Source organism: Megascapheus bottae, chromosome 26 (genome assembly GCF_031878675.1).
Source record: "Megascapheus bottae isolate mThoBot1 chromosome 26, mThoBot2.hap1, whole genome shotgun sequence".
NCBI lineage: Eukaryota > Metazoa > Chordata > Mammalia > Rodentia > Geomyidae > Megascapheus > Megascapheus bottae.
Window position 1 is genome coordinate 2196741 of NC_143534.1, and position 24624 is coordinate 2221364.

The following is a 24624-nucleotide window of genomic DNA, read 5'->3' on the forward strand; positions in this document are numbered from 1 at the left end:
CGTGCGTGCGTGTGTGTGTGTGTGTGCGTGTGTGTTCATCCGTTCTTCATCGGAGACGCCAGGAACCTGGATCTTCACCTCCACAACACCCACCACTAGCAGTGCTTCCTGATGACAGCGGGGACACACTAGGTACTGTGCTGAGGACTACATCTCCCAGAGGGCCTCGGGTCAAGCATAAAGCAATTGGCTGGTGTTCCAGCCAATAGGCCTGCGAGGTGCATTTGCGGCCCAATCACAGGTCTGGGAGGGCGGGCCCTCCCGCCAGACGCTGGCTTGAGCGCCGACCTAACGGCACGCGCAGCCCTGGCGCCCCAGCAGGTCGTGGGCCGGGCCGTCGCGCCGCGGTCGCGCCAGCGGCCAAGTTGTTGCGCACGCCGGAGCCACGAGGGCCAGGTGGAGGCCGTCTGTGGAGATCGAGTCCTCCCCGTTGCACCCCCGGCTCCCGGTCCCGGAGACGGACTCCGGCGACATGTCGCCCGCTCTGTCGCAACCCGGTAACGCGGCTGTGGCTGCGGGCGGCCCGGAGGGGCCTCGGGTCCCCGGGGTGGGGTGTGGCTGTCGTCCGGGCGGGGTCCGTCCGCGTCCCCCCGCCACGCCCGGGGCTCCGCCGGGCCCGGGGGATCCTCGGGTCCGGGAACTGGAGGTGGCAGGCCGGGCTGCCGGGAACTGGCTCCCCCGGAAGCCGGGGTGCTGGGGTGCGGGAGCCCAGGGCGGGGGAGCCCCGAGTGCGCGCCTCTGCTCCCGCCAGGCCCCGGTTCCGCCCGTGCTGGGCTGCCGCTCAGGGCCGGGCACTGTCGTGAGCTGCTTTTGCTCAAGGCTGGAGCTCTACCGCTTGAGCCGCAGCACCGCTTCTGGCTTTTTTTCTATGTAGGTGGTGCCGAGGAATCGAACCCCGGTCTTCGAGCATGCTAGGCAAGCACTCTACCACTAGGCCACACTCCCGGCCCTGCACTTTTACTAGATCCCGGGTCTGCCAGGGGCGTGGCGATCCCAGGATTCCGAGGTCCGCCTGGGGTTAGCCAAGAAGGGGAGGAACAGGCCATTTCAGACAGCCCCGAGGGCTTTCCGCTGGCCTGGCCTCGCCTCTGGCTCCTTGCTGCCAGTTTTTCTCTTCTCAGGAACAGAACTCACGAAGCTGCTTTTGCCTTGGTGTGATGCTTTACCAGAGATTTTTGTGCTGTGTGCATTTCTTTCTTTTTTTTTTTTTTTTTTGGCATTAGTGTTTGTGGTGTTAGAAGCCACAGTTCTCTAATGCTCCATTATAGTTGACTCTAAATTCCCTCTCCACACACCATTTTCACTTTTCATTCTTTAAAGTCAGATTTTCACACTGTTTAAAGGTGCGGTGAAGGAAGCCCATCGGGATGAGATTGAAGCCATTCTTCAGAAGAGGATTATGGTGCTGGATGGAGGGATGGGGACAATGATCCAGCGGTACAAGCTGAGCGAAGAAAGCTTCCAAGGTCCGGAATTTAAAGACCATACCAGGCCTCTGAAAGGCAACAACGACATTTTAAGCATAACTCAACCCGATGTCATTTACCAGATCCATAAGGTAAATCATTCCCAGGTTCTAAAACTTTCATTGAAGTTTCTTCATGTACTCACATCACATACCTGTGACCTGTGCTTGCTCCTGAATTTTCTTATTTTTTTTCATATATTTTTTATTGTAATTAATAGAAGGGTTACATGATATTTGCCAGATAGAAGGTGCATTACTGAGTTTTCTTCTCTTTCTTTCCTTCCTTCCTTCCTTTCTCCTTCCTTCTTTCTTTCTTTCTTTCTTTCTTTCTTTCTTTCTTTCTTTCTTTCTTTCTTTCTTTCTTTCTTTCTTTCTTTCTTTCTTTCTTTCTTTCTTTCTTTGCCAGTACTGGGTCTTGGACTCATGGCTGAGCACTGTCTGTGGGCTTTCCTCAAGGCTAGAGCTCTACCTTTTGAGCCACAGCACCACTTCTGTTTTTTTCTGGGTACGTGGTACAGAGGAATCAAACGTAGGGCTTCATGCATGCTAGGCAAGCACTCTACCATGGGCCACGCTCCCCCCACCCCCCCTATTGCTTGCTCCTGAGAATGCAAGAGAAAGAGATGATTTATTAGGAAGGAGGTATTAGACAAATAAAAGTCAAGTACTATGTTTGGTGCTTGGGATAAACATGATGAAGTAGAGTTCTTTCCTTAAGGCATTTACACTCAGATTTTATGCTTATTACCTTATCTTATTCTCAGGCATTAAGATTTTCAGTTTTTCTTGCTCTTATTTGCTTAACTTTTTTTTTTTTTTTTGGTCCATCATGGGGCTTGAACTCTGGGCCTGGGTGCTATCCCTGAGCTCTTCAGCTCAAGGCTACCACCCTACCCCTGAAGCCACAGCCCCACTTCCAGTTTTCTAGTGATTAATTGGAGATAAGAGTCTCATGATCTTTCGTGCTTAGGCTGGCTTAGGCTGAACCTCCATCTTCGCATCTCAGCCTCCTGAGTAGCTAGGATTATATGTGTGAGCCACTGCACTGGCTTGACACTGCTTTTTAAAATTTATGTACATGGCGGATGTAGATGCGTCCAACCCAGATCTACCCTTTTTATCTAGCACTTAACACAAAGGCCAGATACATAGTAGGTGTTGGAGATGGGAGTCTCTTGGTCTTTTCTGCCTGGGCTGGTTTGAATGTCAGCCCTGTGGGGCCCAGCCTCCTGACTGACTGGCTAGGATCACAGGCGTGAGCTACTGGCACCTGGCTTAGAGTTTTAGAAAAGAGGCCCAGTTTTCATGTTCAGACTTTAAAGTTTGTATCGCAGGCTGATGCTGGCCTGTCTCTGGGCTCAGTGGCCAAGAGTGCCAAGGTGGAGTGGCTGTATTTCATTTCCTCCTCGACCCTAGGCTTAGCAAGAGCAGTAGGCATAAGTGCTGCTAGCTGTAGTGCAGGTTATGGAGGGGGTGGTTGGGAAAGGTGGGTGTGCCAGTGAAGGTGGCAGAAGAATGGGGCTGGAGGGGATGCGCCTGGTTGGGGCAGGCAGGCTAGGGTAGGTTACCCTCCCTTGTCGGCATCCACTCATTCCGCAGGTCACCCAGCTCTTCACAGCCTTCCAGCCTCCTTTGTAATGAGCCAGTCCCTCCCAACCCTCCCCCTGTGCTCCAGGGTTTGGCTCCTGGAGTGGTGCTGTGTGCTTGCTACCCTCATTTCATTGCCACACCTGAGGATCTGAGCTGAGTCTCTGCAGTTCAATGAACAAAAGGACAGTTGGAGCTGCCCTGTGTCCCTTACTCCACCATGCACCTGGGAGCCAGGCCGCAAGGACACCGGACCGGGGAACTGAGATTTGGGGGACCAGGGGGCCCGTAGCCTCCTGCCAGCTTCAGGTCTTAAGGTCCCATGCACCAACGTGTTTGTTGGTCTTGTGCAAGGAAGGAAGATACAAACTTGAGCTTGTGACAGTGTTTTGTGTGCTGCGTGACTGGGTGAGGGATCGGAGATGGTGAGGAAAGAAGGAAGTTATTGTCAGTGGGAGGGATGGCAAATGCACAGGAGCTGGTATTGCTGTTCTTGTTGCAGGATTACTTGTTGGCTGGAGCAGATATCATCGAAACGAATACTTTCAGCAGTACCAGCATTGCCCAAGCTGACTACGGCCTTGAACACTTGGTGAGGATTCGCTTTTTTCCCATTTCTAGGATGCTTACGAGCACTTCTTGCGTGGAAGGGAGCTCGTGAGAAAACTCTGAGAACTACAGTCAGCTGATGAAGAGATAGGGTGATGCTTTGAATCTTTGCTGCTTGTGAGCAAAGTAACCTATTCACTTTATAACTGGCTTTAATGGACAAGTGATAGGCAAAGTAAAAAAATACTTGTTGGGATGGGTGGGTGGCTCACATCTGTAATCCTAGCTACTCAGGAAGCTGAGATCTGAGGACTGTGGTTCAAAGCCAGCCCAGGGCACTAGAGTCAGGGTGACTGTTATCTCTAATTAACGACCAGAAAAACCTCAAACGGCACTGTGGCTCAAGTGACAGCCAGCCAAGAGCAAGAAGTGTCCAAGGTCAATGCCCAGGCCCTGAGTTCTAGCCCTATGACTGGCAAAAACAAAACAAAACAGAAGCTTGTTAAACTGTAGGGTTTTTTTTTTTGTCAGTACTGAGACTTGAACTCAGGGCCTCACGTTCTTGCTTAGTTTTTTTTGCTCAAGACCAGTGATCTACCACTTGAGTCATACCTCTACTTCTCGTTGAGTATCATGGTTTTCCTGCGCAGGCTAATAACTAAGGATTGTTGGAGTGTTCAGAACTGCTGCTGTAGCGTTGTGCAGCGAAGTGGGGAGAGCCAGGCCAGGGCAGTTGCAGTTGCGGTGGGAACTGACTGGTTAGGTGGCAGTGGAGCTAGTACTAGATCTCAGGTCTAGGCCTCAGAAGCCTGTGGCTTCCCCCACTTTATGCTGTCTTCCTTCTTAATTTGCAGTGTCTGACTGCCTTGGCTTGCCCTTTGACTTAGAAGGTGTCTGGAGGTTGTTCTCTTTGCCGGCCACCTCAGGGTTTGTGAGAAGACCCTGAAAATAGTTTCCAGGGGTGCATTTCCATTCTCACCCGCCTTTCAAAGTTGGGCAACTGGTAGGGCTTCCTGGCTGGATTTCACTGAGACTTCAGATTGATTCATTTGACATTTCCTTGCTGAATACAACTAAATATTAGATGGCTGTTGATTTTGTATTTTGCATGGAGAAAAAGCAGGACAAACTAACATTAGTGGTTAATGTGCTAGGCTTACCGGATGAACAAATGCGCTGCCCAGGTGGCCAGAAAAGCAGCAGAGGAGATAACACTCCAGACAGGTAAGGGACATTGGTACACCTCATGCCGTGAGTTACAGAACCACGCCTCTCCTGTCCCCTGCTGTGTATAGTAGGCACTCTCTCTGTACGTGCCCCACGGCTCAGGAGCTGCTGCAGATAGTGTATTTCACTTGTTAGCAGGTTTTTGCTTGGCAGTGGCATAATGGAAGTGTTTTTCATTTCCCCGAGGTGGTGTGTCCCTGCGGGCTTTGGACTCAGGGCTGCGTCTTTTACCTGCTGGTCCTTGAAACCGTCTGACTTTGTAGTTAGGCCCCTGACGTCCCTGGGTATTCACAGCTGAAATGATTTTTCTCTCCCTTTGAAACCACATTATTGGGTGATTATTTAGCTGCAGATGGAGCTCATTAGGGTGTTTGGTCATATTCTTTTTTTTTTTTTTTTTTTTTGCCAGTCCTGGGCTTGAGGGCCCAGGGCTCAGGGCTCAGGGCTCAGGGCCTGAGCACTGTCCTTGGACTTTCTCAAGGCTAGAGCTCTACCACTTAAGCCTCAGCACCACGTCCGGCTTTTTTCTATGTATGTGGTACCAAGGAATTGAACCTGGGTTTTCGTGCATGCTAGGCAAGCACTCAACCACTAGGCCAGACTCCTGGCCCTGATCATATTCTTTTAAAACTACCCTCTTCTTCTTCTTGAGCGGCTTGCTTCCAGATAGATTGCCTTTCAAGCATTTCCCCTTGTGAGTTTGGTGTGACCTTGAAGATTCTGCCACACAGGAGGGAGTCTTGCTGGGACATGAAAATAACTTTCCTGAAATAACTTTCATCCTGGCTGGCTGCCATCTGAACACTGGGCACTGGCTGATAGATTCTGAGAGAGGGGAAAGGTGCAGAATAAATAATACGGAGCCCCTTAAAGATGTGGAAATGGGATTATTGCCTGTGTGAAACACGTACAGCAAAATTGTTAAGTTAGCCAGGCATGCTCATGAGGGACAAAGCAATTTACAGTTTTGTTGCTGCGAGATGAAGTTTAAATTCATAGAAATGTGTAGACTGTAATCCATCCAAGAGGCAGGTGAAAGCATAGTGAACCAGCCACGACTGGAAGAAAGAATATTTTTCTTATCCTTCTATGTTGTTTAACTTTAGGGAAGATAAAGAATACTTGGGCCTTTAAGCTGTTCACAAACTGAGTTACCAACTAGTTGGTAGTCTTCTCCAGTTTTGCTATAAAGTATAACCCAGGTCATTGAGTGGGTTAAGTTCACTGTAGCTAACTAGCACTATTACTCCTGGTTTATGCCATTATATGCAAATGAACTCAGTTTGCCATGACATTTTGCAGCACCTAGACTCTGGCCTAGAGACAGGGTGATTTTGTGGTTATTAAGGCAACCTTTGGTCTGCTTCATTCTGGAACTGGAGGCTTTTACTCGCATGCAGAAAAACCCTTTGAATTGAGATGAGGAGGGAGAATTGAGTTTCTTTTTTTTGGATTGGCTTGGTAGTTAATATTTGCATATCTTCCATAGTACATGATTTCCCTGGGGAGAACTGTATAACCAAATACATATTACAGAATCTGAATTATCTCACAAAATGACAGAGAGGCATGAATAGACTTATTAGTTCATTAGAGGTGAAGTTATGTTGTCATTTGAATCAACAAAATAGGGTTTTTGAATGCCTTTTGCATTTCTGAGTTGTGGGCAAAGGATTTGAGATAGCTGTGTGTTCTGCAGAAAAATCTTAAAGCTTTTTAATTCAAAACATACTTGAACACCTTGGGGATCTCATACTTTCTCTCCTTTTCCCAAAGGTATCAAGAGGTTTGTGGCAGGTGCTTTGGGTCCAACCAATAAGACCCTCTCTGTGTCTCCATCTGTGGAAAGACCAGATTACAGGAATGTCAGTGAGTATTTATCCCATGGAGTTGTGAATGTGGACATGGGTCTCAGCAGAGCTGACTGGGCTATGGTCCAGCCGCAGGGTCTGGCGGAGGGATATTGTCTTTGTCGTTACTGGTTTTCCTTGAGCTTGCTTTTGGATATCTATGGTGAAGTGATGTAGCAGTGCTGCTTTGGTTTTTTTTTTTTTCCTTTTCTTTTCTTTTTGTACCAGCTTGAACTCAGGGTCTGGGCTCTGTCCCTGAGCTTTTCTGATTGAGGCTAGTACTCGTACCACTTAAGCCACAGCACCACTTCTGGGTTTTTCTGGTGCTTAATTGGAGGTAAGAATCTTCACACACTTCCTGGCCCAGGATCTTCAGACCTCAGCTTCCCTCAGCTGTAATCCCTCAGCTGGGATTATAGGCATGAGCCACGGATACCAGGCAAATCCTACTTGAAATAAAATGATGCTGGGCATGTGATGCATGTCTGTAATCTCAGTATGTGGAGGCAGAGGCAGATGGATTTGGAGTTTGGTCTAGCTTAAGATACACAGTGAGACATTGTCTCAAAAGAAACAAAAAAAATGTGAAACAAAGAAATGTTGTTTAAATGTAAAAAGTTAAATAAATTTGGATAGGAGCCCTTGGTCTACTACAAAATAGCATACTGTATTTCTCATTTAATATTTTACAATGTAGCCCAAACTATCTAAACACATTTGCACCATACACATTACACACTAGTATGTATGAACGTTTTGTTGAGATCTAGCAAAGCTTCTAGGAATTTAGATTAATTTCTCCTATGAAGACTGAGAGCGCTGGTGCTGCGGCTTCAGGGAGATGAGCCGCTCTGGCCAGCGCAGCTGGGGGGTTCAGTTCTGGAGCTCCCCGCATGTGCTGCGCAGCCTCCTTTTGCCCTGCATGTAGCCCACGCTCCTCCAGCGTGATGAGGCTGGGGAGCCGGCCTCCCCTCGGCTGTGCGCGTGGGCGGTCGCACCCCGGCACACACCTGTGTTTAGTGTTGTGTGGGACACACCTGAGCGGGTCTTTTTGCGTTGGGAGACAGAGTGGGGTGAAGGCTGACTTCTCAGGTGGACAGCCAGACATTTGTGACCAAATTTTACATCAGAGTAAATGAACACTTCTGGTAAAGGCTGAAGTCCCCTGTTGGAGAGGACTCCCGTCCCCTGTCCCCCGTCCCCTCTGGTGGAGTTGGTGTAGGACAGAGCTGAGTGCACAGGACTGGGGCTCTCAGCATCGTGAGGCCTGGCGTCAGCCACGGTGCACCCCTGTTCCCAATACTTGGAAGGCTGAGCCAGCAGGGTCGAGGGTTCAAAACCAGCTTGAGCAGTGTATAGAGAGGTACCAACTCCATGCATAAAACTTATATCCCCAAAGTGACATATGGGAAGAGTGGTGTATTGAGATACGTATGTTGAGAGTCAAGTGCATGGTTTAAGACATAGACGTTCCTTTCACTCCCAGCGCAGACGTGGAGGAGAGGCCATGTGTCCGCCATTACCAGGGCTCTGTTCTGTGTGTTTGCCTCCAGGCACATGCGCAGCGTGGCCTGGACTGATAGAAGGTACGGAGTCCTGATGTGCTTGGCGTGATTTCTTTCTTACAGCATTTGATGAGCTTGTTGAAGCATACCAAGAGCAGGCCAGAGGACTTCTGGATGGTGGGGTTGACGTCCTGCTTGTTGAAACAATTTTTGATACTGCCAACGCCAAGGTGAGTGAGGGAGAATAAAGGGCCATGTGGTCTAGTCTCAGCAAGGGCTCTGGGCATGGCTCTCCGGTCCTGTTCACGTGGCATGTGTAGAATATGTTTATATAGCTGCTTAGTGTAGTTCCTTTTTTTTCCTTCCCTTTTCCTTTGGTGCCGGTTGTGTGGCTTGAACTCAGGGCCTCTGCTCTGGCCTTGAACTTTTTTGATCAAGGCTGGTGCTCTACTATTCGAGCCCATTAGTGGTTAATGGGGGGTGAGAGGCTCACACATTTCCCTGCCCGGTCTGCTTTGAACCGTGCCCTCAGATCTCAGCCTCCTGAGTAGTAGGATGACAGGTGACAGGGCACCTGCCAGAGTTCCTTTATTAACTTCACTTTTTTCTTCTTCGATGTGTCTGGCTATGCTTTTGTGTTCGTTTTCCATAAGACTTTGAAGGTCAATTTTCTGATTCTCGAAAGGAAATTTTGATATTGTTGGTTTAACAAGTTTCCGTTCAATAAAAGCTGCTACCTGGGCTTAGGGGTAGAGCCTCAAATCGTAGAGCTCCTACCTGGTAAGCCTGAGGCCTTGAGCCTGAGTTCAAATCTCAGTACTGCCTAACAAGCAGAGTTATTCAGGGAATGTATACACTAATTCTAGGTTGCATTCTGATTTCAGAAAATTAATTGTGGACACAAATGCACACCAGTGGGTCAGGAAATAGAATGGTAAAAGAGAAGGTGTGTTTATTACCCAGAGCTTAAAACCTTGAGTGACTAGCACAGTGATGTGGAGCTGGTGGCTTTGTGACAGTGACACATACCGGTTCACCTGTCTGCTGTGTGTATGGAAAGGTGAGGAAGGCAGGAAAAAAATGCTAGCCTTTAACTCTTGCACATAGGAAGTGCTGGTTCTTAGTGAACTTGGTTAGCATTTTCTGTTTTTTGTAGCCAGTGTTGGAGTTTACCACTGAGCCACGCCTCTAGCTCTGGTTATTTGCTGATTATTTTGAAGATGAAAATCTCTTGGGCCTTTCTGCCTGGGCTGGCTTCAAGCTATGATCTGTGTATCGTAGTCTCCTGATTAGCTAGGATTGCAGGTGAGCTGCTAGGACCTGGCTCCAAGCATGTGTTTTAATATGCATCATTGAGAAGAAGCCCTGGGGTTGTGCATTATGGGGTACTTGCTTTCCTTCTCCACAGAGTTCTGTGTGTGTCTTGGGGAAGAAGCATTGAAGAAGAGTGGTTGCACTGACTGTGGACAGTTCCTTGGGAATCAGAATACTCTTCCTTTTTTTCTCTGGCAGGCTGCTTTGTTTGCGCTCCAAAATCTTTTTGAAGAGAGTTATGCTCCCCGGCCTATTTTTGTAAGTTCCAAAGTGGTTGCATGCTAACTTTTGTCTTATGGATAATCATTTTTCCTCTAGATGCCTCCCCAGCTCCTGGACTTGTAGTCTGGCACTACCTTCTAGAAACCCTTTATTGTAACTTCGTAACGTGACTTGTAGGTCAAGAAAATGAACCCAGAGGTGATTGTTGAAACAAAGGTAGACTGTTCCAATGAAAGGCAGACTATTAAAAAAAAGCCTGTCTAAAGCCAAAGGCTTGAAGGCCTGGTCTTGTCGGGGCCATGCAGGGTGATCCTGCCTGCAGATTGTCCAGTACCAATTGCGGAAGGCCCCAGACACCGTCCATTAACCCAGTGAGCGGGCCAATCTGTGAGCGAGCGGGCCTGTGAGCGAGCAGATCTGTGAGCGAGCGGGCCTGTGAGCGAGCGGGCCTGTGAGTGAGCAGATCTGTGAGCGAGCGGGTCTGTGAGCGAGCGGGCCTGTGAGCTAGCGGGCCTGTGAGCGAGCGGGCCTGTGAGTGAGCGGGTCTGCCCCAGTGGCCTGAGCCTGCTTGGAGAAGACAGAACGTGAGTACATGGCAGGTGTGAGATAAAGCAGGTGATTGAGTTCCATGGTTCCTTCCTGGTGAAGGAACAGTGTCAGCTTGCCGGTGTCATCTTTATTACTGTATTCTTTATTGATTCAGATTTCAGGGACGATTGTTGATAAGAGTGGGCGGACTCTTTCTGGACAGACTGGAGAGGCCTTTGTCATCAGTGTGTCTCATGCAGACCCACTCTGGTGAGTCCCTCCACCTTAGCTTGGCACATCCCCGTTTATGGACTAAACTCAGCTTTTTATCTCTTGTTAGTCTGATTGGCTGAAGGGGAAGGTAGAGTCATCAAAAAATATGTGAAAGATGAACATGTAAATGCATAGAAACTATTGCTTACTTATTTGTGATTATCATAATATGTACATGCTAACTAAGAACAACAGAATGAAACCCTGCGTTGTTATTCATTTATTATTTATTGAAATCTTGCTATGCCTTGGAATACTGGAAAATACGTAAACCAGTTAAAATATAAAATGTGAAGTGCTTTGCAGAAGAATGAAGAAAGCTTGGCCATTCAAAGGAGTCTTGGCTTAGGATTCAGAAGTGGGGATATCTGAAAGTCTGAGCCATTAGCCAATCTGAGACTGTTTAAATACATTTACTCTGCAAGGAGTTGCACCCATTGGCAAGGTCCTTTAGCTGTGAGGTCATTGGAAGTGAAGGCGGTGCTGCAAGGGTGGGGGTGGTGGGGCTAATTTACAGCTGAGTTAGTGTGCTTTGAATAGAGTTGTATTATTGCCTGCCTTATTTTAGGCCACTTCTTTTATATGCAAAAATGTGAATGGAAGATGCTGCTTCCAATGAACGTCTTACACTGTTTTATTCAATTCTAGCATTGGATTAAATTGTGCTCTGGGTGCCACTGAAATGAGACCTTTCATTGAAACAATTGGAAAATGTACCACAGCTTATGTCCTCTGTTATCCTAATGCAGGTATGTGTTTCACGGCCACGTAAGTGTGGAGAGATTTGTGCACATAAGTGTGGCAGATGGAGAAAGAGATCCTGACTAGGAGACTTTATGCTATAGGTGTGTGTGTATGTGTGTATGTGTGTTTGTACACATGCATGTGCCTATCTTGGTGTTTGAACTCAGGGCCTAGATGCTGGCCCTTAGCTTTTTGATCTCTGACACTTTTTGAACTCTGTCATTTGAGCCAGAGCTTCACTTTTGGCTCTTTGGTGGTTAATTGTTGATAAGTCTCGCACAATTTCCTGCCCAAGCTGACTTCAAACTGCAGTCCTTAGACTTTCTCCTGCGCAGCTAGGATTGCAGTCGAAGCCACGTTGAATGTTTGTGAGTACTGGTCTGCTACTTAGGACTGAGATTTTTTTTTCTTCAGATCTGTATATGTTACTGTATTTCTTCTTGGGTAGTATTGGGGTTTGACTTATCAGTGCTCTGCCACCACAGCCATACCCCTGCCCTTCCTGCTTTAACTATTTCTAGGAAGGGTCTCCTGTTTTTGCAATCCTACCAATGCCTCACACCATAATCCCCACCATCTCTGCCACCTGAGAAGCTGTGCTTACAGTCACGAGCCACAATGCCAAGTGTGTTACCTGCTTTCACAAGAAATTAGTTTGATTATGAATCCAAAATTTAAAAATGTTCAATTTAAAACATTTAGAAAAAATCAATCTTGGGCTGGAACTTAGCTCACGAGGATTACCTAGAAAACATAAGGTCCTGAGTTCAAGCTCCAGGCTACAAACCAGACCAAACGACCATCTGTCCTGGTACTTTTGAATAGTGCTTGCGTTGTCCTTCCTCAGGTCTTCCCAACACGTTTGGTGACTATGATGAAACACCTTCCATCATGGCCAAGCACCTAAAGGTCAGGCGTTTCCTTTCACTCGGGCTGTTAAGACATGGATGGATGGGTGGGTGGATGGATATGTGGATGAGTAGATGGGTGGGTGGATGGATGGATGGATGGATGGATGTGTGTGTGTGGATGGGTAGATGGGTGGATGGATGGGTGGGTAGATGGGTTGTATGTATGTATATATGTGTGTATGTGTGTATGTATGGGGGAGTAGGTGGGTAGGGGGGTAGAATTGTAGTGTTTTTTGAAACTCATCCTCTTAAGTAGTTAAGATTAAGATCCCTGTACCTTGTGTAAGAGATAATTTTAGATTTAGAGTATTTAGAAACAATTTACCCTCCTCCTCCTCCTCCTCTTCTCCTCTTCTTCTCCTCCTCCTCCTCCTTCTTCTTTTTTGCCAGTCCTGGGGCTTGAACTCAGGGGCTGAACACTGTCCTTGGGCTTTCTGAAGGCTAATGCTCTATCACTTGAGCCACAGCACCACTTCTGGCTTTTTCTATGTATGTGGTATGGAGGAATTGAACCTGGGTCTTCATGCATGCTAAGCAAGCACTCTACCACTAGGCCACACTCCTGGCTGCCTGAGATTTTTCTTAATTGCAGGAGTTCGCCGTGGATGGCCTGGTCAACGTGGTTGGGGGGTGTTGTGGTTCAACACCAGAGCATATCAGGTAATACGTGTTACCTTTTCCTTTAAAACCAGGTATCTTCTCTTCCCTTCCCCTGCTGTAGCTGAGAGTGTGACTGTGTTTGGGCTAAGGTCTTTAAGGCAATATGGGTGAGTCGGTCCATACTCTGGCTTGCCTGGTGTCCTTGAGAGCGGGGACATAGGGCACACGGTGAGGGGGCTACTCGGACACGAGGGAGAGGTCAGTAGTCTATTAGCCACCAGGAGAGGCCTTGACGAACTCAACCTCAGGAGAATTCAACTCTCCAGGCTTCTTAACAGCTTGCATGTCCTGTGGACAGCATGGGCCTCCATTGAGTGGAGGGCAAGGCAGCAGGGCAGTGAGATGTTGGGCATGTCAGGGTGCAGAGGAGTCCCGTGCTCTGCCTGGCCCCAGGTACTCATTGTTCACGCTGGCAAGGCCGTGGGGGAGCAAAGATGCCAGCACCCCTGCCTGGGTGTTCCCTCCTCCACGTGGAGACGATAGAGCTCTGCCTCCGACCTTAGGTAGGATTGTGGTCAGTGTGCTAGACCATAACGAGGGACAGCTTGCGCTGTCCCCCATCCCCTGCAGTGCGCGTCATCACACATTGCTCTGATCTCCTCTTGCGTGTTCATGCTGCTGAATCACCTGATAGTGCATTGCTTCTATTGACTTCCATTACAGTAAGGAGGTTTGAGCTTGCTTTTCGTAAACCCTCTGTAGCTCCAGAAACAGAAACAACACAGCCAGTGCAAGGCATATCACATCTACCAAGAAAAGGCTAAATCCTTTCTCCAAAGCCAATTGCTTTATTTAACAAATGCTTCTGAAGTGCTTACAAAAAACAGAAAGCATTCAGAATGTTGTCTAGGTGTCAAGGTCTCCGCTTGGGAGAGGAAAGCAGGGGCTGGCTCTTAAAAGTTCAGGTTTATGGATTAATTTTCCATGTATTGAGAAACCTAAAAGGTGTAATTGCTACAGAACTTTTGCAAGTAGGTATGTAATTATGTGCATGCTTAATGTTAATATAGGCTTTATTTCAAAGCTGGTAATGAATTAAATTTATTTTATTTATTCTGAATGAATGAATGAATATGACGTTTTCTGTTTTAACTTAGGGAAATTGCTGAAGCTGTGAAAAATTGTAAGCCTCGAGTCCCCCCTGCTGCGGCTTTTGAAGGACATATGTTACTGGCTGGTAAGTCTGAGAGTCTGGGTGGTTTTCATTTTGGAAACCATTTGTAGAATGTATTAGTAGGTTGATTCTAAGCAATGCTTGTGCCAATGGCATGGTCCCTTGATCAAAGAGGAGAGCATGTGTTTCTCAGCCCTTACCTGAATGCCAGGGAGTGCTGTTTCCCCAGGGCAGGAGTGGGTGATTGCAAGGGAAGGCTGCTTGCTGGCAGGACTCAGGTCTGGTCTGTACTGTACTTACACGCTTGGCCAGGGCTCAGTGTTTTGAATTGTCTGGTTAAATTTAGTGAACTGGACTTTGCAAACTGCCCAGGCCCTGTGCTTGGTAATGGCAGGAACATCTTTCTGGAAATTTCGTTTGCCTCTCATTTGTTGTCACCTTCTGTTTGCCATATGTCTTGGACTTCACACAGAGTTGTATTTACTTCTATTTGTTTCTCAACAGTTCTGTGAGCAGCCTCCTTTTTCAGCATGTGTTTTCGTATTCAAACAAGGAATGTTATTAAAATCCATCTTTTTCGCAACTGTTAGAAAAATAACTTTTTACTTTTATATTTTTACCACATCATATTAGTTAAGTTGTAAATGATAAATTCAAGCAAAATGATTTTTTTTTTGCCAGTCCTGGACTTGAACTCAGGGCCTCAGCACTGTCCTTGGACTTTCTCAAGGCTAGAGCTCTACCACTTGAGCCTCAGCACCACTTCCGGCTTTTTTTCTATGTATGTGGTACTGAGGAATCGAACCCGGGTCTTCATGCATGCTAGGCAAGCACTTTAACCACTAGGCCAAATTCCCGGCCCTCCAAAGCTCACTTTCTGAGCCAAGGTTTGTACCATTTTTTTTTTTTTAGTAGATGACAAACTTAGGAGAGGCACTACCTTTGTGTTGGTGGTTTTCCACTCATAGGTAGGTCAGAAGCACTACTTGGGATGCTGTTGTTTAGCAAGGCGCAGGGCTATCCTTAGACTTAGCAACGCAGACCTTAAAGAGAGTCAAAATCAAAAGTGCAGGGTCTGCTGGCACATGCCTGGAATCCCGGAACTCAGGAAGCAAGGCAGGGTATCCCAAGTGGGAGTCTAGCCTGAGTCACCTAGTGAAGCCTTGCCTCTGAGGGTAGTAGTCGTAACGAAATAGAGGATTGTTGCTCAGATTCCAACCTGAGGCTAGAAGGAGCAAGCTCACTCAGCGCTTTTGCAGCATCTTTGTGTCCATGTTAGCAGACTTGTCTCTGCTCAGATGAGCTCTGGCACAGAAATAAGAAGGAACTCCTTTATTTTAATTTTAGAACTCAGGCCCTGTGCTTGCTAGGCAAGCACTCTGCCACTCGATCCACGCCTCCAGTTCAGCAGCTTCCTTTTACTGAAAAGATTTGTGTCTGTCTTCTGTCATCCATATGCTTTTTCAGGAAATTTTCAAAATGCGTCTCCTTTTAAGGTCTCGAACCCTTCAGGATTGGACCCTACACAAACTTCGTTAACATTGGTGAGCGCTGTAATGTGGCAGGATCCAGGAAGTTTGCTAAACTCATCATGGCAGGAAACTACGAAGTGAGTGGCATCTTCATGAGACCCCAGAGGCGTGTGCCCTCTGCCTCTGGGTGGCAGTGTTTGTGTGGTGTCACTGCCCTGGGCAGGGCTGTTGGCACGGCTGCTAGGGAGTGTGCAAAGATGGCAGCAGGTGTGAGGATAAGGGCTGGTGGGAGGATGACGCTTGGAGAAACGGAAGCTCTTCTTGCCAGTATTTCTCAAAAAGTTCTGGGGGGCTGGGAGCGTGGCCTCGCATGCGTGAAGCCCTGAGTTTGATTCCCAGAACCACAGACACAGAAAAGGCCAGAAGTGGTGCTGTGGCTGAAGTGGTAGAACTCTAGTCTTGAGAAAGTCCAAGGACAGTGCTCAGGCCCTGAGTTCAAGCCCCGGCACCGGAGAGGTAGGGATCCAGGCTATGGGCATCAACTGAGAAGTAAGTTTATGTACTTGAGAATGGTTTACACCCTAGCTGCCCAGAAAAGGGAACAGGAAAGTCAAAAAAGTTCCTGTTGAGTTCCTGCAGACCAACTCAAAGGCTGATTGATGAGCGCTTCACTCTAGACGATGTAAACTGAAACCAAGATATAGACTTGTGTGCCTTGAGAAGTTGGAATCATTTCAGCCATGGTATTCTTAACCTTAGTAGGGCGTGTGAGCCAAGTTTAGCAAGTTTAATCCGCAGGAAGACATCTGAATAGATGGTATTGCTTTTTTGTTTGTTTGTTTATTTTTTTGTGGGTTAATGGGATTTGAACTCTGGTCCTGAGTGCTGTCCCTGAGCTCTTCAGCTCAAGGCTACCACCCTAACCCTTGAGCCACAGCCCCACTTCCCATTTTCTAGTGATAAATGAAGATAAGAATCCCACCGGCTTGGCTTGAAACCCCATCCTCAGATCTCAGCCTCCTAAGTAGCCAGGATCACAGGCGGAGCCACCACCCTGGCCTTAGGTGTTATTGTTTTGTAAATATCAAGTTAACAATGGAAGAATTTGGTTTGAGGTTTAGTGAAGGTTATTGTGGACCTACTTTTCTCACTTTAAGGTTGTATAATCTTTAAGAAATACATCTTCCTGAAATCAGTATCGGAGCAGATTCAGTTTGTTTTTGGAGCAGCTCAGAGTTTGTAGGGCGGCTTGTTGGTCATGTAGGAGACAGTCTACGGTCTTGAGGCTGTTATCCTGCCCTTTGCCCGTCAGCCTAGAGCCTTCCCATCCAGGCCTGTCACCTAAGCTTTCTGGAGTTTTACTTTTGCTGCCAGGCCTTGGCTTATTTGCTTCCTTCTGAAGTGATAATGAAGTCTACAGACTTATATGACTTATAGTTACATGATGTTCAGCAATCGCTATTTCTACTTTGTTTGAGTTCCTCAACCCATTCTGTAGGGTTCCTTTCAATTTGATGGACATGACACAGGTCATTTTAGAGAGAAACTGACTGGTGAAAGTAATACATTTAATGAGCTTTTCTGTGCCCGTTACTGCAGTCCTGTGAATTGGTGCTGCTTGCTATTCCTCATTGTACGAATGGGGACATGAAAGCTTGTTTCATGGCTAGTAAGTGACAGAACCTAGTAGACCAAGCTGACACCCTTCACTGCCCGCAGTCTGCCTGGCAGACATGGTGGGGGCAGGGGAAAGAGTTGGGGGTAGTTCTCAGTGGATCTAGCTTTCTCTACTCGGGGATCCTCTGAGGTGCCATGGTTGCATGCAGAGATACTTGCCTGCGAACAGTTCCGGCCCTGACTTCTTGACATGTCTGTTGAGCTTATGTGGAGGGTTTCCATGAATGCTGATACCCTAGGTTGGGTCTGTCATGTCATTTGTCCTCTGCTCCCTCCCATGTACCCCACCAGCTGGCTTTCTCTACTGCTTCATAGACAACTTTCACATTTCACAAAAAGTACGTGCTCTGTCCAACAGTAAGAATCATTGAACGTATAGATATTTTGCACAGCATTGTTGAGGGTAGGAGCTTAATAAGACCTATCTTGGTTTCTAAGCACTGTAGGTCTATTTTAGGGCATACTCAGGAGAACCAACAGGAAGTGAGAGCATGATAAACCACGTGACAGTGAGGTCTTCAGGCCACACAGATCATTCTGTTCCTGGATGGTCATACACACAGCATGGGTTTTCAAGGATTTGAACAGCCTTCCAGTATAAAGATGTGCTGAAGTTTATTTATCTCAGTTTCACGTCACTCCTCTCAAGAGCTTGTAATAAATGCTTTATACATTTTGGCGAGCGCTGAGGAGTTAGATGAGTTTTGGATGGTTTCTCTGAGGACCATACTTGAAGGAGGTGGACCTTACTCTGGGTGTAAACCAGAGTAGAAGGGAAAGGAGATTTCGTTGCAACAGCGGTGCCATGTAGGGGCAGATGGGGAAGTCAGCTGGTGAGAGGCGGGGTCGGCTCAGGTTTTGCCCACTGCGCTGAAAGCTTAGGTTCTTGGTTAGAAAGCTGCCTTGGTGGATCTTGTGTAGAAATGACATGAGGAGCGACGTGTGGGGAAGGTTACTCAGAGGTGGTGTGCAAGACTCAGTCCGATCTGCTGGGGCGTTACAGTTGGAGATTGGTGCCAGGGTGGTGAGGGTTGACTTTTGTTTGCCTGCTGAGAGTCCCGGCCCCTTACTTAGGCTTCTCTGCCTCCTCTTTCTCCTCTTCCTCCTCCTCCTCCTCCTCAGGAAGCCCTGAGCGTTGCCAAGGTGCAGGTGGAGATGGGGGCCCAGGTCCTGGACATTAACATGGACGATGGCATGTTGGATGGGCCGCATGCGATGACCAGATTTTGCAACTTCATTGCCGCTGAGCCTGATATTGCCAAGGTTGGACAAAGTTTCTGTTCCTCAAGGGAGTGGTGTGCGGCTGAGTATTCTGCTTTAAGAACAACCTGGACAGAGAAGTCCTTAAGACTTTTTATCTCCGATTAACTAGTAAAACGCAGGAAGTGGACGTGTGGCTCAAGTAGTAGAATACCAGCCTTGAGCAGAAAAGCTAAAGCTGAGTTCTCTGGGCCTTACTTCAAACCCCAGGACTTGCGCACACACAGACAACACACACACACACACACACACACACACACACACACACACACACACACACACACACACACACACAAGTTTAGTGGTCTGTTCTGAGTTAGAGGCAGAGCCAGTCATCAGCTTTGGGCAGAAGTCTGCTCCTCAGAGCCCAGGCATGTGGTAAGGTTTTGATCTGGTTCCCTTACTCCTCTCCAAGTGGGACAGTGGGCGGGCCACATCTGCAGCACCGTGTAACGATGAAAGTGCTGTTGCTTGTGAGATGATTACTGAGTGTTCCAGTGGTCACAAACATTTTTTCCTATCTCCTGATTTTGACCTATAACTGAAATCCGCTGGAGGCCGAATGTTAGCCAGTGAAGTAGTGCATAAAAATATGTAACCGTGGTGGCCCACGGTGGTTCATGGTTAGAATCCCAATCCAGAGCAAAGCTGGCCTCAGATCCTGTCGGAAAGTTCTGTGGTGAGGATCAAGTGGTAGAGTGCTTAAGAATCTAACTTCTAGCCCCCATACTGCAAAATCCTAAAAAGAAACAAGTTTTACTAGCACAGTTCCACCAGTGTGGTTAGGACACCAAACAATTAGCAGGCCCTTGAAAACATCGGTCAGGTGGCACCATCGTATTTGACCTTTTTCCTAGCACATCTCCTTGTTAAGAGAGTGCCAAGAAAAAGCAAAATCAGCAGTGTCCTCTCCTCCTGCCTCCTTCATGGACAGAGAGAGCTTAGTGTTCTCACATGTCCTGTACTTCACATTGTCACTTGTTGAATCATTTATCTTTTTAGGCTTAGTGATGACAGTAACCTGTCCGCCTTATCATTGTCCTAAAAGGGGACCCAATATGGTGTCAGTCCCTTAAATATGGAGCATAGCCAGCTGCCTGTTTTCTTTGCACCAAGAGCCTCCCTTTTCCCTTTCTTAGAACAGGGGTATTAATGAGAAAGGAGCCTGTTGTCAGCACATTGCAGTTTTGCCCTTCAGTTATTCCACATTTCTTTCTGATAATAAAAGTCATCTTTTTCTACTGAGGAACTTGATTTTCTCAAGGGGAAACTGGATTTGAATGAGTCGGTAGAGGGCTGTTGGCAGAGCATGAGGCTTCACGTGAGTCCTGGCTGGGCCCAGGGATGTCTGACTCCTGTGTGAGGTGTTGGCCTTGCAGTTCAGGTGCTCTGAAGGGTAAACCAGGAGAGAAGCTGACCCGATCCATCTGATTGCATTCTGGTCTTTGAGTAGAAAGTCAGCCGACGTATATATTCTCTTGTAAGCTCCCCCTACTTTAGGCTTAAGCAAGTACATTAAAATCCTATCTCTGAACACACTGGGATTATTTGTTTATTATTTCTCTGGAGAAGAAATAGCATGTTTGTGAGTCCTGGGGAGGAGACCTGTGGTGACGGACTGTGGTCTTCTTGCCTTTCTCTCTCAGGTCCCCTTGTGCATCGACTCATCCAATTTTGGAGTGATAGAAGCCGGACTGAAGTGTTGCCAAGGAAAGTGCATCGTCAACAGCATTAGTCTGAAGGAGGGAGAGGAGGACTTCCTGGAGAAGGCCAGGAAGATTAAGAAGTTCGGAGCTGCTGTGGTGATCATGGCTTTTGATGAAGAAGGACAGGTGCGTGATCTCTGCTGCCCCAGCTCCACTGGGGAGTTGGAGAAAAAGAAGTCTGACAGATGTGGCTGTGTAAGCAAGCTCTGTTACGTAGATAATGCTTTGGGTTTCTCTTTTCCCCAGGCAACAGAAACAGACATCAAAGTTAACGTGTGTACCCGAGCCTACCACCTCCTCGTGAAGAAATTGGGCTTTAATCCCAATGACATCATATTTGACCCCAACATCCTCACCATCGGGACAGGGATGGAGGAGCACAACCTGTACGCCGTCAATTTTATCCAGGCTGCCAGGGTCATCAAGGTGAGGCTGAGGGACAGACCCACGCCATCGTTGTCACTGCAGAGGGACACGCGCACAGACACAGAGCAGGGAAACTGCTGACGAGGCAGCTCTCTTCTGTCTGGTAACCCCACGCTCCGAATTACTTTGGACTTTCATGTTTTTATTTTCTACTCTTGTAGGTAGTTTTAGAGGTGCAACCTTTTGGAAAATAGGATATTTTACTTAAAAATTTTTTTTCCAGGAAACTTTACCGGGTGCCAGAATAAGTGGAGGTCTTTCCAACTTGTCCTTCTCCTTCCGGGGAATGGACGCCATTCGAGAGGCCATGCACAGCGTCTTCCTTTACCACGCCATCAAGGTAGGGTGGAAGCCAGCCTTCCCTGTGATTGGCTCCCAGCCGCTGTCTGTCACAGGCATCAGGGGAGCTGGAGCGCCAAGCCCCACCCCTGCCTTGTGTAAGAGCTGTGACCACACAGGTGTGGCTGGGAGCAAGGCGTGGCAGGTCTTGCTGTTCAGGCGCGATGGAGATCTGCTCACTGTGCTTCTCCTGCCGCAGTGTGGCATGGACATGGGGATCGTGAATGCCGGCAGCCTTCCCGTATACGACGACATCCACAAGGAGCTGCTCCAGCTCTGTGAAGACCTCATCTGGAACAAGGACCCTGAGGCCACCGAGAAGCTCCTGCGGTACGCCCAGGTACACGAGGGGCTGAGGGAGACCCCAAGGGGGACATTTGCTGCGTGATGGAAGTACACGTCCGTGAGTTTTGGCTCACTGCAGATTTGCCGAGGGAACTCTGGATGCTGTGGTTAGGGACGGGAAGGAGGTAAGACTATGCAGGGATCGCTGTCTCCTCCTGAGAGAAGTCTTCAGAGCAGTTGTGGCGTGCCACCCGCTGCATGCTTGCTTTGTGTCGGTAAAGTGAGAGCTGCCAATGTAACCAGTGGAGCGGAGCTGGAGCGCCCGCCTGGCAAGTGCGAGGCCATGAGTTCAAGCCCCTGGGCTGCCCCTCACGCCCAACTAGAGATGTGTCGGCATAAGTGGGGCAAGTGCTGGCGGTGCCAGAATGCCAGGGGGCAGAGAGCGGCTCAAGCCTGGAATCCGAGCTGCTGAGGAGCTGGAGCTGGAGGTTGGGAGGATGGTATTTTCGTCGCCCAGCTGGTGGTGGTACTTCTTCCTCAGAATGCTTGTGCAGTCTGTGTGGCCCACCCTAGTCCTCCGTGTAGGTGTTGCTCGTTTCTTCCTTTCCTTTTTGTGGCTTCCACCTCCCTCTGTTAGGGCCAGGTCTAGGAAGCCCGGCCTGGTAGACGTCGCCCGCCTGTCAGCTCTGGCCTGGGGCCCGGGGCTCCCTCAGCTTTGTTCCAGCCTGTGGGCAGTGCGTTCTGCTAGAGAACATGGACCTCCCTGCTGCTGAGGCCGCCATCCCCTTCCAGGGCCGGAGGCCAGAAGGGTTACATTCTAAGAAAGGGGAAGAAAGAAACAGGAACCTTGACCCATTCTAGTGGAAGTGGAAGCCTTAACTGTTTCCTTTCTTCTCTTTAACATTTCCTAATCACGCCACTATGTGAAAGGTGACGAGAAGGGTTGTCACGTGCTGTGCAGTAGTCCACTGAGGCTCACGTGTTGGTTTGGGTTTTCCCATAGACTCATGGCAAAGGTGGAAAGAAGGTGCTGCAGACGGATGAGTGGAGGAATGGCCCCGTGGAGGAGCGTCTCGAGTACGCGCTCGTGAAGGTGGGTGTGGGGCGCAGCGTGGCTCCCTGCCATCCTTGGAGGGTTGGTGCCGATGGCAGCTGGAGCAGGAGAGCCCCAGATCTCAGCTCCACTTGAGATGCACCAGTCACTCTGTGGCACTGGTCAGCCCCACACAGGGCTGGAGGGGGGAGGGCTGTCACGCTGTCACTGGAGGCCAGCGAGTCAGGGCAGGCGCCCTTTTGTACACGGGACCCACTAGCGGATGTTTGTTCTCTACCCAGTAAGGTTATCATGAGAAAACATAGCGGCCTTCGTTGGGGGGTCATTTATTAGCAGATGGTCTGCTGCTGAGGTCAGACGCCGGGCCCAGCACCTGCTGCAGCAGGGTGCTTCGCAGTAGCTTGCTTTTCTCAGTGTTTACATCGTACCACGGAAGGTTAGCCAAGGTGATGACCAAGGACTGTCTGATGCGGCTTCGTATGGGAGGGAGGACACGGACCTACTGAGTCCTAGCACCAGGATTTGAACTCACTCTCCCTTTGGAATTCATGCTTTTAAAAAGCCTTGCTCTGCTTCATTCTGTATTGGCTGCTTGGATGTAGGCCAGTTTTTGATGTTTCTCCTCCTCTGTATTTGTTTTTTTTTTTGAAGGGCATTGAAAAGCATATTATCGAGGATACGGAGGAGGCCAGACTAAACCAGAACAAATACCCCCGGCCTCTGAATATCATCGAAGGACCCCTGATGAATGGCATGAAAGTTGTTGGTGATCTTTTTGGAGCAGGAAAAATGTTTCTACCTCAGGTTGGGAGAAATTTGCTTGATTGAATATTCTCTGTTTCTCTCAGGTTGTTCCCAGGTTTCATTTTGTGCAAGAGCTCGGGGCCTCACCTGGCTTTCCCTTTACAGAGGATGTTTAGGAGTCTCATGTAGCAAACATTGGTATAAAGAGTGGCGTGGAGCTTTGGTGTTGTAGAAATGCTTTGTCTCATTAGCTGTGTGTGAGTTCTGAGGGCTGTAATGCCCTTAGTTCAGTGTCTCTTTCCCCTCAAAAGTGCAATCAGAGGAAGCAGGAGGAAAGAAAAGAGTAGAAAAGGGGTGACTTTGATCCATGTACATGACATGCATGTATGCAAAAATCATACATATGACAAAACTCCTGTACATTTAACATGCACTAAAAAATCATGCTGTTTCCTATATTGCTCAAAAGAATAAAATAAAACTCAGTATAACTGTGGGGTTGATATAGAATTCAATTTGACAAGCCAGTGTTCATATTTAAGGATGTACTTTGAAAAAGCATTGCTCTGGTAAATAATGGCTTGTCAAATGACACGTCTCAAGTCAAGTAGAGCTCATCATTTAAATTACAGCCCTCACCAAGCCCGTCTGCTAGGCTTTGAGGCCAGCCAGAGCTTAGTTGAAGGGGTGGAGTGTGGAGGTGCAGACGGGCGGAACGTGAAAGCTGCTCGGAACAGAGAAACCTAGCAAAGGGCCTCTAGCAGACAGAACGGCGGGCAGCAGCTTGGTGGGCAGACGCACACTTGCATTCAGGTCTTGTGTTCCTCGTGCCATGTGGTGCTCCCCGGCTTCCCCACAGAGAGCGCGTGATCAAAGCGCACTCTGGCGTCCCGGCCCAGGGTCCGTGCACATATTGAATTTTGCTGGCGTGACCAGGTGGCCATTCATCACGCTGTGGTTTGCTGACAAAGCCTTGCTGTTGTGTTCACAGGTCATCAAGTCTGCTAGGGTGATGAAGAAGGCTGTTGGTCACCTTATCCCTTTCATGGAGAAAGAACGAGAAGAAACCAGAGCACTCCATGGCACCATGGAGGAAGAGGCAAGTTGTTCTGTCCAGGCCTCAGCCTAGCAGGAGGGGCGCCGCGGCCTGCAGCCTCCGAGGAGGCTGCTGAGAGGGATGGCGCAGGGATCCGACAGCTCACTCGTCTGGGCCAGGTGGCGGGATTCCCGGGGGCTTCCTTCTGAGTGTGGCTTCAGGAAATTTGGTCATCGTTTTTCCAAGCCTGTGCCCGCAGGCCCAAACCAGTTCATTCCTCATCCATGGGTCCCCTGCAAAGCTCCTGCGTGTGCCACGTTCTGTGCCAGACCCTCTAGCTACCACCTGTGTCCCTGCTTTGAGGGACGGACTGACGAGCGCTCCTATTGGGAACTTCTCCTGGGCACTGCAGTGCCCTCCCTGCCCCAGGGCTTCGGGTCCTCTCCTGCTCTTACCATAAGGATGGAAGACACTGAGCTGCTTACCTCTGCCTGGCAGGGGAGGGGTCTGTGCTGGCAGTACAGTGTAGAACAGCCACGCCGGAAAATAAAACAGGAAGACCCTAGGCCCCCTCTACACAGGACTGTCCCAGAATCCAGGGATCCTCTAGCTAGCTGCTAGCTGCAGCTCCCCTCCCTCCCCCTCTCCCCTCCCCTGCTCCTTTTCCTTAACT

The 24624-nt window shown here is 48.6% G+C and overlaps 1 protein-coding gene across 1 annotated transcript in view; it reads left to right on the forward strand.

Moving 5' to 3' along the window:
- Positions 1–309: 309 nt before the first annotated feature.
- Positions 310–24624, forward strand: part of Mtr (5-methyltetrahydrofolate-homocysteine methyltransferase) — a 38463-nt gene continuing 14148 nt past the window's right edge. The window contains exons 1-21 of the mRNA XM_090318783.1: positions 310–497; positions 1344–1558; positions 3558–3647; positions 4759–4828; positions 6608–6700; positions 8310–8416; positions 9699–9758; positions 10426–10520; positions 11172–11272; positions 12115–12176; positions 12771–12838; positions 13936–14015; positions 15449–15561; positions 18224–18364; positions 20008–20193; positions 20314–20493; positions 20717–20833; positions 21032–21172; positions 22121–22210; positions 22823–22975; positions 23907–24014. Of these exons, the coding sequence (XP_090174909.1) occupies positions 473–497; positions 1344–1558; positions 3558–3647; positions 4759–4828; positions 6608–6700; positions 8310–8416; positions 9699–9758; positions 10426–10520; positions 11172–11272; positions 12115–12176; positions 12771–12838; positions 13936–14015; positions 15449–15561; positions 18224–18364; positions 20008–20193; positions 20314–20493; positions 20717–20833; positions 21032–21172; positions 22121–22210; positions 22823–22975; positions 23907–24014 (2295 nt within the window). The 5' untranslated portion in view covers positions 310–472. The remainder of the gene's footprint in view (positions 498–1343; positions 1559–3557; positions 3648–4758; positions 4829–6607; positions 6701–8309; positions 8417–9698; positions 9759–10425; positions 10521–11171; positions 11273–12114; positions 12177–12770; positions 12839–13935; positions 14016–15448; positions 15562–18223; positions 18365–20007; positions 20194–20313; positions 20494–20716; positions 20834–21031; positions 21173–22120; positions 22211–22822; positions 22976–23906; positions 24015–24624) is intronic.